General features: G+C 40.1%; 1 protein-coding gene across 2 annotated transcripts in view; it reads left to right on the top strand.

Annotated features, from left to right (window-relative positions):
- OTUD4 (OTU deubiquitinase 4) overlaps positions 1-14,147 on the top strand; it is a 45,904-nt gene extending 31,757 nt beyond the window's left edge. For both annotated transcript variants that reach the window (XM_070757763.1, XM_070757764.1), the window contains exons 18-21: positions 3,826-3,955; positions 6,716-6,979; positions 9,214-9,254; positions 12,107-14,147. In XM_070757763.1, the coding sequence (XP_070613864.1) occupies positions 3,826-3,955; positions 6,716-6,979; positions 9,214-9,254; positions 12,107-13,288 (1,617 nt within the window). In that variant the 3' untranslated portion in view covers positions 13,289-14,147. The remainder of the gene's footprint in view (positions 1-3,825; positions 3,956-6,715; positions 6,980-9,213; positions 9,255-12,106) is intronic.
- The last annotated feature ends 2,468 nt before the right edge of the window (positions 14,148-16,615 follow it).

The following is a 16,615-nucleotide window of genomic DNA, read 5'->3' as shown; positions in this document are numbered from 1 at the left end:
TGGGTGGTGCGCGCGCGCTTGGGGAAACCCCAGCTCCGCTTCCCAGCTGGGAAGCCGCCCCAGCAACACGCGCGCGCTTGGCAACGGCGTGGGCGGGCGGGCGGCACGCGCGCGGGGAAACCCCAGGCGGGAGCAACTGGGTGGGCGGGCGAAGGGCGGGCGGCGGTGGAAGTAAAAACACCATCTGCGCAGATGGTGTTTTTACTTCCGCACCGCTACTTCGCGAAAAATCGATCATCGCGAGGGGTCCTGGAACGGAACCCTCGCGATGATCGAGGGACCACTGTAATTATTTATTGAACACAATGAAACTTACACACAAGAAAGAATTATGTTTTTTCCACACTCCCTATTTTTCCACATAATCTCTGTCCCGTTCTATGGCCTTCCTCCATTGAGACACAAGGGCGGGTATGTCCTGTCGGCAGGGATGGGCAGCAGCCGGAACGGTCGGGAACGCCATTCTGGCAGTGGAAACGGAGCGCGTAGGGCTGCTCCGTTGCTGCTGGGTGTGCACGTGCAGCCGGCGCGATTCCGGTAAAAATTACCGGGGTTTTGCTTCTGCGCATGCGCAGAAATAAACAAATGGCAATTTTTACCCAAATCTTGCCACTGCAAGGACAGCAACGCGAAATTTCATCTGCTGCACATGCGCAGTACCCAAATCTCGCTGCGGCACCTAGAGCGGCAGCTGGGGCCAATAAGCAACAGCTGCCCACCCGAGCTCCAGCTGGGTGGCCTGCTCTCTGCTAACCCGCACCGCAGGCATCTCTCGGCGCACGTGGAAGAGTAGAGAGCTCGGGGCCGCCCTGCCTGCTCCATCGAGCAGGAGGTCGAAGGTAAGAGCAGTGGCGTGGTGGAGCGAGCAGGCTGCTTGTGACTGCGGCTGGGGGCGGGGCAGCGGCAGGCAGCGCAGCGGGCAGCTGGGGGCCAGGGGGCGATGTAGTGGGCTGGGGGGGGGTTGCGGCAGGCCGCCTCTTATCTTATTTTGCAGGTCGTGAGCGACTGGCAGCTCTTCTCCCCAATTTCTGGGTCTATTTACTTCTGCGCATGCGCGGAAGCAAAAAAATCCTTAGAGAATGGGCACACTCCGGGTGCGCGCACAACTGGCGTATTCCCGGTGCATTCTGGTGGGGCTAAAATTGGTAGCCCGCCCCTGCCTGTTGGTACCACTCCTTGTTTTGGTCACGAAGCCATTTCTGCACTGTAATGGCCTCACCTTCTGTGCCCAGTGACTAACTGTACCTCTGTGGACTGCAGATTCTCCTGTACACAAATGTTTGTGAATGTTCCCAAGTTTCTTTCTCCACAGTAAGAATACAGTGATCCCTCGATTTTCGCGATCTCGATCTTCGCGAAACGCTACACCATGATTTTTCAGAAAATATTAATTAAAAAATACTCCACGGTTTTTTTGCTATACCACGGTTTTTCCCACCCGATGACGTCATACGTCATCACCAAGAGTCACTTCTCTGTCTCTTTCTCTTTCTTTCCTGTCATTCTCTGCTTCAACCATTTTCTCATTTCTCTTTTTTCTCCCCTTTTTTCTATCATTTCTCTCTCTCTTTCTTACTCTCTCACACTCTCTTCCTCCCTCTCTCATCTCTTTCTTTCCTTCTCTCTCTTTCCTTCTCTCTCCCCCCCTCCACTTGCCCACGAGAAGAAAAAAAGCAACCTCTGCTGGGCAGCTCCCCTTGTGCCCCCGCTTTGTGCCTGCCTCTTTTGGGGATTTTTTTTTCTTTTCTTTTTTCGCCTTTGGTCTCCCATTAAGCCTGCTGCTTGGCCGCCGCCAAGGAGAAGCGTGGGGAGGGCGAGAGAGAGAGATCGTGGCATGCGAGGTCCCTGCAGAGCAGAGGGGGTGGCTGAGGCGGCAGAGGCGTAGCGGTGGCGGCGGCAGGCGAGCTTGGAGCCTTGCTTCGCCTCCTTCGCTGCAATACAAACGAAGGGGTCAGACGCAGCCTCGGCGAGCCGAAGGTTTCCGCGGCTCTGACACAGAGCAGGAAGGGCTGGTGGGGGCGACGAATCCACCTCCTCAGCCACCGGCTCCACCATCTGCGCATGCGCGGCCATTGAAAAAAGGGCGCACATGCGCAGATGGTGTTTTTACTTCCGCACCACTATATCGCGAAAAATCGATTATCGCGAGAGGTCTTGGAACGTAACCCTCGCAATACTCGAGGGATCACTGTATTCAGTAACGACACGCCGCTTGTATCATATATAACTTACAAACACCGTTTTGAAACACTGCTGCAGCTACGCTATCTGTGTGAAGAAACACAAAATTTACACACGCACTTCTGACAATTCAAATAATGTATATTGAAAGTTTCACATTCGTACCATTGTTGTAGGCTGAGAAAAAAAATGTGGTGCACTACTTTCTGGGCGACCCTCGTATATTGCACCAAATACTAGAATCTATAGAATGTTAATTCTTCACTAAAAATATCACTCTTAATTAAGGATATTCTGTATGTCTAATAAAGGGTAACAATATTCACAACATCAGGCGTTTGTCAACCTTGCAGCTTTATTAGATTTCTGACATTTGACAAGTTCAGCACTGTTTAGTGTGAAATCCTTTGGAGTAAGTTCAGTCTGAAAGCCAATTTATTACAGCTTTATATAATCACTTTGTTCAAGAATAATAATAGTGAAGGTTTATTTCTTTTCTGCTACATGTACAGGATATTTCCAAAAAATTGGCTGGATACTGTTTTGTCGAGCTGTCTGGTAGAATCCTCCCGAAAATGCACAGATACACACACTTTTGAAAATTCAAAACAATGTTCTTTAAACCGAAAATGCAAATAAACTAAGTCCTCTTTTTGTATAGCAAAGAGCACTTGTCTCCAAACAAACTGGTAATTTGTACAAGTCCCTTATCAGTTCTGAGATACTTAGCTTGCAGCTGTGAGGCAATTCACAGTCCTTCTTCTTTCACAAAATGAAACACACTTTGCTCTGGTTTAGTTTCAAAGCCGGGAAAAATCAGCACACAAAGGTCAAAGTCAGTAAAGCAGTCACGAAACACAATGATCAGATAATCCTCCACAATGGCCAAACCCACAGGCTGCTATTTATAGCAGCCTCACTAATTACCACAGCCCCACCCAACCACAGGTGGCCTCATTTTCTTTGATAATAATCTCTCAGTTGTTGCTGCCTATGTGGCTGTATCATTAACTCTTGTTAGGAATCCAAGGAGGAGCTAGATAATTGATCTCCTTCTGAGCTGTCTGCCACACTCTCCTCCTCCCTGTCACTCATGTCTTCTTGGTCAGAGGAGCCTTCATCAGCAGATTCCACCGGTAGCAAAACAGGCCTGCAGCATGTGGATGTCTCCCCCACACCCACAGTCCTTGGGGCAGGAGCTGGGCCAGAATTAACCACAACAGATGCTGGAAAATATATCCTGATCTAATCAAATATAAATTTTAAAATATATTTTTCTTGCGGAGCAATGAAGCACGTGGGGAGAGTGAATATTAGGCTACTTGAAACTGAGTTGCCCTCACTAAAGATGGTAGGATTGTATAATGTGTACTGTTAATTTGCTTTAAATTATCTTACAGTAAGGATGTTGTATATGCCCCTGATCATAGAATGCGAATGTTGTCAGTGATATTTTGCTTAAAGTATACTTTGGCCCATGTTTCCTGCATATTTCCAAGAAGACCGGTTCAACTAAAAGGGACTGAATTGGGCTATAAAATTGCAAAATTAATTTTCAGATTTTGAAACTGAATTATTTTTTTTAATTTAAAATATATTACAATTGATTTTAAAGAGTATTAAAAGTCCATATTGCTTTTACAGGAACGTTTATCAGGTATAAATGCTTCCCCATCTACAACTGTTCCTGAAATACATTTACCTCCCACTGTGCCTTCTGCACCAGCTGTTGTGCCAGCTTGGTTAAGTGAATCAACAGACTATGGATTAACAGGTTTGCAAGGGGGGAAAATCATTTTAGTCCCAAACTGGTTTTGCAATAGAAGATCATTAGTATTTTATACTGTTAGTACTCTGTCCAAACGGTTGGGTTGGTAATATATAAACAAGCCAACAATGTATGGTTGTATGGAATGATGTAATATAGCTTTAAAATGTGTGCTATGTTCTGATTGGCTGTAGTGATGCAAGTGGCCTTAAGAGGGAGCTAGAGATCATGGCTTAATGTTTCATTATGATGGATTCTTTGACTTGATAGTGTTCTCTGTGTTATGCTCTGATATTCGGATGTGTTTGCAAGCTGTAATATTGTTGTTGAATGTATAAGACAAAGACATACTGGTAAGATTATTGTACTTCTAGAGATTGACTAATTTCAACATGTATGACCTGGACTGTTTATTTGAACTATTGTGTTTCTTAAAGTAAACACTATATGCACTTCAGCATATCTCTGTGTGTGATTGAATAACTCAAGGGTTGCTCTGCACACACTTTAACACTAACCAATATTCTGTATTCAGAGGACAAATTAGAAACATAGAAACATAGAAGTCTGATGGCAGAAAAAGACCTCATGGTCCATCTAGTCTGCCCTTATACTATTTTCTGTATTTTATCTTAGGATGGATATATGTTTATCCCAGGCATGTTTAAATTCAGTTACTGTGGATTTACCGTATATACTCGAGTATAAGCCGACCCGAGTATAAGCCGAGGCACCAATTTTTGCCACAAAAACTGGGAAAACGTATTGACCCGAGTATAAGCCGAGGTTAGAAAATGCAGTGGCTACTGGTAACTTATAAAAATGGAAAACAATAAAATTACATTAATTGAGACATGTTTTAGAATATTTATTTTAAAGAAAACCAGTAAACTAGCTCTGTAAATTTAAAAGAGGGTAAACAAATTAACAATATTAACAATAAATTAAAAAGTAAAAAAAGTAGCTCGATCAGGAACAAAGCTAAAACCTAACAGTTAAAATCCTTCAAAACTGGATTCCTTCTCATCATTAATTGGATTTACATTATTGTTCTGTTTTTATATATGCTGTGAGCCACCCTGAGTCCTTGGAGAGGGATTGCATACAAATCCAATTAAATAAATAAACAAACAAACAAACAAATAAATAAGTGTATCCAAAGAAGAGCTTCAGCATTAGCTGCTGTGAGGTTATCAGCATAGAAAACCAAATAGATAGATAGATAGATAGATAGATAGATATAGATAGAAAGATAGATAGACAGACAGACAGACAGACAGAAAAATAGATAGATAGATAGATAGATAGATAGAAATAGATACAGATAGATAGATAGATAGATAGATATAGATAGAAAGATAGATAGACAGATAGACAGACACACAGACAGATAGAAAAATAGATAGATAGAAATAGATACAGATAGATAGATAGATAGATAGATAGATAGATAGATAGATAGAAAGAAAGAAAAATAGATAGATAGAAAAATAGATAGATAGAAAGATAGAAAAATAGATAGATAGAAATAGATACAGATAGATAGATAGATGATAGATAGATAGATAGATAGACAGATAGATAGATATAGATAGAAAGATAGATAGACAGACAGACAGACAGATAGAAAAATAGATAGATAGATAGATAGAAATAGATAGATAGAAAAATAGATAGATAGAAAAATAGATAGATAGAAAGATAGACAGATAGAAAAAGAATTCCTGTCTAGCTCTGCCTCATAACACATTATTAGATCCTATCCAAGCAAGGACAGCAACTACCACAAAATACCATTTTTTAAACAGTTTAAATCCTTTCAAAGGAGGGGGAGGAGAATCTGACAGCAGGGGGCCTTTTTAATCCGACTAAGGACAATGCAGAGAGAGCAAAGAATAGTTACTCACCATTGCTTTCCCCCCCTCTCGGTTGGAGCAAATGGCTGCCTCATTTGCTTCAGGCAGGGAGAGGAACTACGGCGTGCCAGAGGGGACAAAAGCTGGTGCCTCCTCGCTCTGGCTCAAGCAATGGCCCCCTCGTGTGGTGACTTTGTCAATGACCCGAGTATAAGCCGAGGCTGTGTTTTTCAGCCCATTTTTTGGGCTGAAAAACTCGGCTTATACTCGAGTATATACGGTATCTACCACGTCTGCTGGAAGTTTGTTCCAAGGATCTACTACTCTTTCAGTAAAATAATATTTTCTCACATTGCTTTTGATCTTTCCCCCAACTAACTTCAGATTGTGTACCCTTGTTCTTGTGTTCACTTTCCTATTAAAAACACTTCCCTCCTGGACCTTACTTAACCCTTTAATATATTTAAATGTTTCGATCATGTCCCCCCTTTTCTTTCTGTCCTCCAGACTATACAGATTGAGTTCATTAAGTCTTTCCTGATACGTTTTATGCTTAAGAATTAAAGTTACATGTCCCTGTGTGTGTGTATTTGTGTAAGTTTTCTTGGTATTTGGATTTCTTATTCATTTACTTATATATATGTCTACATTTCACATGCATCCATAGCAATATAAAATAAAAGTCACTATAAGAGTAATACAGAAATTATTATCCATAAAGGACATAATATTTCACAGCAGTATTGTCCATGCCTTCATTTCACCCTCTGCCCTGCCAACATTCTTGGGGGGCTTCAATAATAGCTTTGATTGAATTTGTACTTTTCTCTGCCTGCCTTGGACAATTTGAGAACAATAGCTTCTCTTTTATTTGCTTATATTTATGTTTGTGTTTTTCTCCATGTTTTAGATATTCCATCCCAAATTCCCGTGTCATCAGTGATACCAACCCCAACCCCTGGATTAGATTCAACTCTGAGTCAGGCAACCTCCAGTTCAGTTGCTACCATTCCAGTAACACTCCAGACAGTTAATCAGCCTTTACTACCTATGCCTCAAACACTGAACCCTTATCAGGATCCCTTGTACCCTGGATTCCCCATTAATGAAAAGGGGGAACGAGTTATTACTTCTTCATATTCTTTGTGTGGTACAGGAGAAGATCTACCAAACGGTAAGAGAATTGTCCCTTCCTTATGAAATGAAGTGTGGGAGTGTGTGTAAGTGGTGACAGTAGTAGGAAATGCTGTATATTTAGTAGTACTTTCAACTATTCAGTTTTTCTGACTCTTGGCATCTTTATAGACAAGTGTTCTCCATCCTGTATATATAAAACTCCATAAACTTTATTCCAAATAGTATAGCCCTACATGGTACTGGGCCATAATACATCCGGAACCGCCTTCTACCGCACGAATCCCAGCGGCCGATAAGGTCCCACAGAGCTGGCCTTCTCCGGGTCCCGTCGACCAAACAATGTCGTTTGGCGAGCCCCAGGGGAAGAGCCTTCTCTGTGGCGGCCCCGACCCTCTGGAATCAACTCCCCCCAGAGATTAGAACGGCCCTCACCCTCCTTGTCTTTCGCAAATTACTCAAGACCCACCTTTATCGCCAAGCATGGGGGAGTTAAGATATTCTTTCCCCCTAGGCCATTACAAGTTATGCATGGTATGTTTGTGTGTATGTTTGGTTTTACTATAAGGGTTTTTAGTTGTTTTATTAATTGGATTGTTACATGCTGTTTCTTATCATTGTTGTTAGCCGCCCCGAGTCTGCGGAGAGGGGCGGCATACAAATCCAATTAATAATAATAATAATAGTTTATAAGTGGATAGATAAAAATAAAAATTGAACAATATGAGAAATGTATGAATATACCAAAATGATTTTATACTTTCTCTTTTTTTATTAACTTAATTTCTATATTATTAGAATGTTTGAACAATATTCTTCTTTTCATTTAGATTAATATGTTGACTTAATGAATTAACAACATATTTTTTCTGTATTAAAATGAATCTTCTAAGATGAGAGGGGTAACTGTAACTCCTACTATGTGTTAAATGTTTGTAAGTCTGTGTGTGAATTTTAAGAAAATTAATAAAGTTTTATTTAAAAAAAAAAACCTCCATAAAAGTGGAACAAGCAGGAAGAGATGGCTAGTCTATGAAGGAGGTTGTCTCATCCAGTTATCTACTTTTACAGTTTAATGTAAGAATAAACGTTAGTTGAGAAAAGCTAAATTTTCATTTGATAGTTGAAACAAGTTTATTCATTCATTAATTCATTCATTAATTCATTCGATTTTTATGCCGCCCTTCTCCTTAGACTCAAGGCGGCTTACAACATGTTAGCAATAGCACTTTTTAACAGAGCCAGCACATTGCCCCCACAATCCGGGTCCTCATTTTACCCACCTCGGAAGGATGGAAGGCTGGGTCAACCTTGAGCCAGTGATGAGATTTGAACCGCTGACCTTCAGATCTACAGTCAGCTTCAGTGGCCTGCAGTACTGCACTCTACCTGCTGCGCCACCTCGGACATTAGAATTGGACATTAGAATTCTGATCATAATTTACTTCCTAACTATTTATAAATAAGGGCTGGAAAGCTGCTAAATATTTAATTGATGTGTATTTTGTTGGATAGATTAGATCACCAAACATCTACGGAGAGGGCCGGCATATAAATCTAATAAATCAATAAATAAAATAAATAAATTAAGTAATAACTGTGAGAAAAAATTAAAAAAATTAGTTAAATTCCAAGCTACTAATGTTTTCTTCCCTTACTCCAACTGTTACAGTAATGAGCATACAGTGGAGATCAATCCCTTTAAATAAGCTTAGCGTATATTCCACTTCTAGCAATATATGATCAGCTTGATCTAGAAAAAATATACTTTACAAATGAATCAATGACGGACAAAATGTGATCTGGAATCATTAAGTGTTGTACCACGATTCTTGACAAATGTATATTTTATTTTATGTACGCTGAGAGCATATGCACTAAGACAAATTCTTTGTGTGTCCAATCACACTTGGCCAATAAAATTCAATTCAATTCTATGTATAATATTAAGAAAAGATATGTTCTGAAGTTTGTGAAAAGAATCAAAACTTTCCATCAGTGATGTGTATAAGACTGTTGCTATTTGTGAGTGCTCATCTGTCCTACGCCTTTATTAAAAAAATCCATAGAAATAAATTATACTGGGATTATTTTACATCAACGATTATTTTATTTTGAAGAGTTGTGTTCTTTCATTTTTTCTATAATGTATTGGTAATAACACATTACAATATAACTAATGTTTTAGAAATATAAACACATTTTGATTGCTGAATTTCTGTTTTAATTTATATACATAAACTGAACAATCTTTTCTTTTTTCTTTTCATGAAGATAAAAATATCCTCAGATTTTTCTTCAATCTTGGTGTAAAGGTAACTATCAACATTCTTTGTTCTGTAAAATTGTCTGAAAAGCTGAATGATTTTTAATGTATTGTTTAAAAACTGTAATATTAGAATAATTAGCTGAGGGTGTGTCAAACTAATTGTTATAATCTCACTATATAAACCCAAAGTTGTGAACATATTCCTGCCTCCTGCTTTGTCCACACCAACTCAGTGAGATGAATTGGGCTAAGAAAGACCGATTATGACAGGGACCAGTCAGCTTTCATGCCTAAAGTTGTAGAACAATCTCTTGGTTTCTAGGCCAACATCTTAACCACTATACCAAACCTGCTCTACAAAACATCTTGCCAGCACTCCACAAAAATGTCCCAAGATTTTGTTTATTAAAGACTTCCAATATATATTGCAATTAAGTGAGTGGTTTATTTTAAATATACACTTTTACAAATAAAAAAGTTACAACAGAGTTAGCAAGTAAAATCTTGTGGGGAAAATTGGTTTATACAGCTAAGTCATTATAATCCAAGTTTATTTCACATTAGCTCCGGGAAGTGGAGTTAACTTGGGCTGTTTAGTTTTTGTTTAACCCGGCGGGAGATGTCTATTACTTTCTGGATATTTGGGACTAGTTCCATCCATCATGGGCATTTAACGATGATTATGGAAATTGTAGTTAAGCATATTTGGAAGGCACATGGTTACCTACCCTTAGCTTACACATATTTATAATTTTTTTAAAAATCACCATGGAAGAATAATAAACTAAGCAATGCTTAGAATGTGTTAATAAAGATAATGTTGGAAACTGGATAATATTATGTGGGCTTACCATGGAAGGCCTCCAGAAAATATCAAGGTTGTAGGCTAGACTGGAGAGCAGAAGGCAATAGTCTTCTTCATTTTTATTTATTTATTTATTGGATTTGTATGCCGCCCCTCTCTGGAGACTCGGGGCGGCTCACAGCAACAATAAGACAGCGTACATCAATAATCCAATACTAAAAACGATTAAAAATCCATTAACATAAAAACCAAACAGACATACAGACATACCATGCATAAAATTGTAAAGGCACAGGGGGAAAGAGTATCTCAATTCCCCCATGCCTGGCGACAGAGGTGGGTTTTAAGTAGCTTACGAAAGGCAAGGAGGGTGGGGGCAGTTCTAATTTCTGGGGGGAGTTGGTTCCAGAGGTCCGGGACCGCCACAGAGAAGACTCTTCCCCTGGGTCCCGCCAAGCTGCATTGTTTGGTTGATGGGACCCGGAGAAGACCCACTCTGTGGGACCTAACTGGTCGCTGGGATTTGTGCAGCAGAAGGCGGTCCCTGAGATAATCTGGTCCAGTGCCATGAAGGGCTTTATAGGTCATAACCAACACTTTGAATTGTGACCGGAAACTGATCGGCAACCAATGCAGACTGCGGAGTGTTGGTGAAACATGGGCATACCTAGGTAAGCCCATGATTGCTCTCGCAGCTGCATTCTGCACGATCTGAAGTTTCCGAACACTTTTCAAAGGTAGCACCATGTAGAGAGTGTTACAGTAGTCGAGCCTCGGGGTGATGAGGGCATGAGTTGTCAAGAAGACTTTAAAGGGGTATTAAGGAAACCAATAGGAGTCAATCTTTAGTTTTACATTATCTTGAATATAGCATGGTCTACTGCTGTGAATTGTATGGAAACCTCATTATTTGGACCACTTCTGCATAGCCCTCATGTCTTTTCTGCATGTGCTGTTCAATTTTTGATGCTTTTAATAATAGTTGGTATATTTGTAACAAATATAGAGTATTAGTAATTATTTATAAGACCGCATTTTCAGCCCAGAACAATTATTTTATGCAACAGGACAGTGATGGCAATGGCACCAGTGCCACAGGTGGCATGCAGAGCCGTTGCCCTAGCTCAGCTCCAATGTGCATGTGTGTGCTAGCGAGCTGATATTTGGCTTCCAGAGAGCCTCCGGGGGGACGGGGGAGGGCGTTTTTTGCCCTCCCCTGGCTCCAGGGAAGCCTTTGGAGCCCTGGGACGGCAAAACACAAGTCTACAGGGCCCACCAGAAGTTGCGAAGCAGGCTATTTTCATCCTCCAAATGGCCTCTAGGGAGTGTTTTTGCCCTCCCAGGCATTGAGTTATGGGTGTGGGCACTTGCGCATGTGTGATAGCATGCATGCATGCTCTTTCGGCCCCCCGAGGGAAAAAAGGTTCACCATCACTGCAGTAGAACAATGCATTAAAATGTAATAGTTTATAAAATAACAATCACTCCGCAGTCTGCATTGGTTGCCGATCAGTTTCCGGTCACAATTCAAAGTGTTGGTTATGACCTATAAAGCCCTTCATGGCATCGGGCCAGAATATCTCCGGGACCGCCTTCTGCTGCATGAATCCCAGCGATCGGTTAGGTCCCACAGAGTGGGCCTTCTCCGGGTCCCGTCGACTAAACAATGTCGTCTGGCAGGACCCAGTGGAAGAGCCTTCTCTGTGGTGGCTCCGACCCTCTGGAACCAGCTCCCCCCAGAGATTAGGATTGCCCCCACCCTCCTTGCCTTTCGGAAACTCCTTAAAACCCACCTCTGTCGTCAGGCATGGGGGAATTGAAACATCTCCCCCTTGCCCATGTAGTTTTTGTGTATGATTCGATTGTGTGCTTGTTTTTTATATATTGGGGTTCTTTTGGATTTTTTTTTAAAACTTAAAACTGTAATTTAGATTGCGAAATATTAGATTTGTTACTATGTTTTGTTTACCATTGTTGTGAGCCGCCCCGAGTCTACGGAGAGGGGCGGCATATAAATCCAATAAATCTAATCTAAATCTGACCTAATCTACTTTTAAAATGTAATGAACGTTGTCTTTGTTGCATTTCTTCAGGCCTACAGTTGTCCCATGTGGGCGCCACACTCCTATCTGTACCCTCTACATCAAGCTTACCTGAATGCCTGTAGAATGTACCCAAAGGTGCCAGTTGCAATGTATTGTCATCATCCTTGGATGCAGGAGGTGCCTTTGACTCAGAATGAAAATGAGCAAACGGACGGACCATTCCATGCGCCAAATGACGTCAGAATGGATGGACAAGGCCTGCAGACCGATCCTAGGTCTCCACCCGTGCCCCTGTTTATACATGCTACCCAAGTGCCTGAAAATCAAGGACTTGTCTGCTTAGAGTCCGAGAATCCAGCACAAGCATTACACGCTGGCTACGAGTCCCCGGGAGGCAAAAATGTATTTCCACAACCTCCATTTGGGCAGAATCCATATTTAGGTTCTGTACCACTTACATCAGTTTTCCCTCAATTTTGGTACGGCTATCCTGTTCCAGGTTATATTGAAAATTCTGGATCGAGGCAAGTTGTGCCCCAGGAGGCCAAGACAGGGGATACGGTTTTGCCTGTGGAGGAAACGTCTTCCGTTCCAGTTGCCGAATGGGCAAAGAAGCCACTTCAGAAACCCAAGGGTGAAAGAAATCCCCAAGACATACCTCTCCCTAAAACTGCCATTAAGAATGAATGTAATGTCTTAGATCAAACCTCAGCCGGAGTGCCTAAGGGTCAGCAGAGCAGTCCTGCTATCCCAACTGCAAGTCAAACAAAACCTTCACACCAAAATCTCCCTCCCAAAGAAATGCAGGACATTAAGAGACAAACACCAGCTTCAAAAGTTGAATTTAAAAATGTTGTTGGCCATCAAGAAAAGAGTAACAATTCTAATGCATTTATATCAGCAAGTGGGGAGGAGAGAAGAGTTCCAAGGGCAAGGGACGAGAGCTCTGAAGATGAGCACGAAGTATCGGATATGCTTAGAAGTGGCCGATCAAAACAATTTTATAATCGAACTTATGGTAGTGGCAGAAGACCTAGAAACGAAAGGAGCTATTTACCTGGGAGAGGAGGCTATCGGCATCCAAAAAACGAGGAGCCATGGAGGGGGTCATCTACTGGAAATAGAGGGGAAGGCTCACATTATCACCGCAATTTCAGAGGGCGGCCATACCGGAACGAGAGGAGGTGGTCAAACAATGGAGAGAGTCACAGAGGGCTACATTTGTCTTAGCTATCAAAGTCTAGACATTCAGCATTCGTATAAATGCTGAGATCCATGCCTCGAGGCTTATATTTCTTTCTGCTTTTGTTAAAGATCAGAATATTCTTTCTGTTTTGTCAAAAGACAGATGTGAGTGGTTAGGTATTATTACTTGGTAATTGATAAAAACTAATTTTCCTTTATTTAATCCCTTAAGACTAAATGCGATTGTGTTCTAAACAAAAAAAGTGTGCTTTTGTTTTGAGTTTATTTCCCCCCAAAAAGATTTAACTTTGTGATAAAGAAGCTGTAGTGAAACGTTACTGTGATTATTTCATACCTGATGATAACAAACGTACCAAATACACTGTATAACACAGCATATGATATGTTGAATTTAAGGACGCTCAAATCATTACTTATTTTTGATATGCTTCCAATCCAAAGCTTTTCATCTCAAAAGAACTTGTGAAACTTGAATGTGTGAGATTTTGTTTTGCTTTACTTAAAATACCTTATTTTCCCCCCGCAATCACTGTTTTTGTGTCTTAAGATGGTTTATTGTGCTTTAGCCATAATGGCTGTGTGTGGTGTATGAGTGTGTGTGTATTTCTTGAATTATTTAAAAACAATCAAGAATCTCCATATATCACGTGAGTAGTATGCTCAGTTTGCCGATCACTTCTTCCAAGGTGTTCTAATGCAGGAATGACTATAATAGTGCCTATGCGGAAATATGTTGTATATAAGACAAAAGTAGATGCCGCGCATTTCTACAATAATTTTACACATGTTACAAATAAACTTTTAAGATAGTTTTGCACTGAAAATTCCCTAAACGAACTGTGGGAGAGATGCATGAAATAGGTTAAACTGCATTTGTCTTGTATTGTGGATTGAGGCTTTTTTCTTTTGTTGTTAAAAGTTTGTTTTATAAAAATGTGATTTTTTTAAAAAAAAAAGGTTATTATAATGTGATTTCTAAGTTCACAGTCAATCTATGTACTTTCCTTTGATATTGCAAACCTATACTTCATTTTTTTCAGGTCTGAAACCAATTTGTATACAGTTGTCTCTGTGTGTGCGTGTATCTGCCTGGGTGAATGTGTAAGATGTGATCGTTACTTTTACCTTAATTTTTTTTGATCAGGTGAATTAAGTGATACCTGGCAAATTCCCTTATTACACACACACATCATATAATTAAACATTTTCCCTTTCTGATACAGATTTGAAATGTTGGCTATGCCCCAGATTTTGGACTGAAACTAACTGAAAGTTAAACTTGCAGCTCACTAGTCCCTGAAACATAAGGAAATCTTAATTATTTTTTTGTTTTAAAAATTGCCATTTAAAAAACAAAAAACAGTGAATACTCTTAAGATTTTGTTTGTCATCAGCTGAAATAATTTGTGCATTGAAAATTCAAACAACTTAGCTCTTCTGTTCCAAAACAATCCTATTTTCCATTCTTGGTACTCCTGTCAGCAGAAAGTCCTATATATTCTGGTCCATTTCTCAGAAGATCAAATAAGATGGATCAGTGAGTTCCCAATTTTGAAAGAATCCACATGTATACGTAGGATTACAAATAGACTCTTAGATATCACAATTGCCTTTATGCTAATTTAGTTTATACACTTTCTTGAATTTTTTCTGATATTAATGATAGCCTTCCTTTACTTTCATCGCAGCACCTTTCCCAAATATACAATTTATCGAGGAAGCCAGTGGTGTGGCAACTACAAAAAAAGGGATAGTGCCATTGTATATCAGAATTTAACATCAAATTTTGATGCTATCAACTTGTATTCTGATAGAAAAAAATGTATACAGGTTTATTTTTACAGTAGATAAAATATACAAATGAAAGGTTGCCATTTAAAAGGGACAATCCCTGGGATTATCAATGAATAAACATACTAGTTCAAAGCTTTCAGGAACTTGTGTCAGAGAGTATTGATCTTAAATGTAGACATGTGCAGCAGCAGCAGAAATGAACTAGGCTAAAAACAGAAATCTGGCCACTTCAAAATATAGTAAATGTTTGGGATAATTTATCATCGGCATCAACCAAAGGATATTAAGGCTAAACTAAAAACTTAGGTGTGTATCAATTCTCAGATATTTGCGGCCTAATTTTTCATATGGCTAAAAATATTTTCGCCTTGCATAGGCATGCTGTGTTCATTTAATATTGGCAAAATAAATATGGGTATATTGGAGCCTGATGCAGTTAGGTCTTCATTTTTCACAAAACAAATTGCCAAATATCTTTCCTACAACATTGAGGACTGGGCAATTAAAAAGAACTTGCTACTCAAAGAACAAACTGGATTTAGATTTGGTCATTCTACCATTCATAATTGTTGTGTTTTGTGTCATCTAATGGAAAAAATAGCAAAAGGGAGCGAACTCTTTGCAACTTATAGATGTTAGTGCAGCATTTAATTCAATAAACAGGTGGACCTTTGAAAGAAATTTAAGAATCTGAACGTGGAGCCCAGACTCCTCTTTAACTAAGGCATTACAGTGGTACCTCGACATACTAGTTTAATTCGTTCCAGACCCGAGCTTGTAAGTCGATCAACTCGCATCTTCAACGAATGCCATTAGACTTTTTCGCGCCGAGATAACCAGAAGCAAGGAGATTCTTGCGCCACCTAGTGGAAGCTCGGCTCGTATCCCGAATTTGAGCTCGGGTGTTGAACAGAAATTTCGTTCGCATTGCGGCTCTTAACTTGGAATACTCGCATGTGGAGCAGCTCGTATCTAGAGGTACTACTGTATACTCAACAATACCTAATACACATAAGAACACAAACCTTAACAGAAAATTAGTCTCAATAAAAGAGTCGGACAATGATGTACACTGGCTCCCATTTTGTTTAATCTGTATATTAACAATATCCAAAACTCAGTTCAACTGGTATGACATGCCTAAAATTAACACGTAAACATTCTGCTTTACGCAGATGCCATAATATTGATGCCATATATATTCAGGATAAGGTTGAGAAGCCTTCTAGGCAGATTTTGTTTATACTGTACACTCAAACTACCTGAATATCAAATCTAAAATTAAGGTACATGTCATTCTCAGTGTAGAACCATTTGTTTAGTGATCAAAGTTACAACGGCACTGGAAAAAATGACTTATGACTTTTTCACATTTGTGACTTGTAGCATCAAGGTCATGTGATCAAAATTTGGATGCTTGGCAACTGGCTTGTACTTATTACTAAGTTAACTGATGATTTACTTAACTGGCAAGAAAGGTGATAAAATGGAGCAAAATTCGCTAAAATGTCCCGTTCAACAGAAATTTTGGGCTCAATTGTTGTAAGTTGTAGACTA

Source organism: Erythrolamprus reginae, chromosome 7 (genome assembly GCF_031021105.1).
Source record: "Erythrolamprus reginae isolate rEryReg1 chromosome 7, rEryReg1.hap1, whole genome shotgun sequence".
NCBI lineage: Eukaryota > Metazoa > Chordata > Lepidosauria > Squamata > Dipsadidae > Erythrolamprus > Erythrolamprus reginae.
The sequence above is the reverse complement of the archived record's forward strand: the minus strand, read 5'-3'. Positions and strand labels throughout refer to the sequence as shown.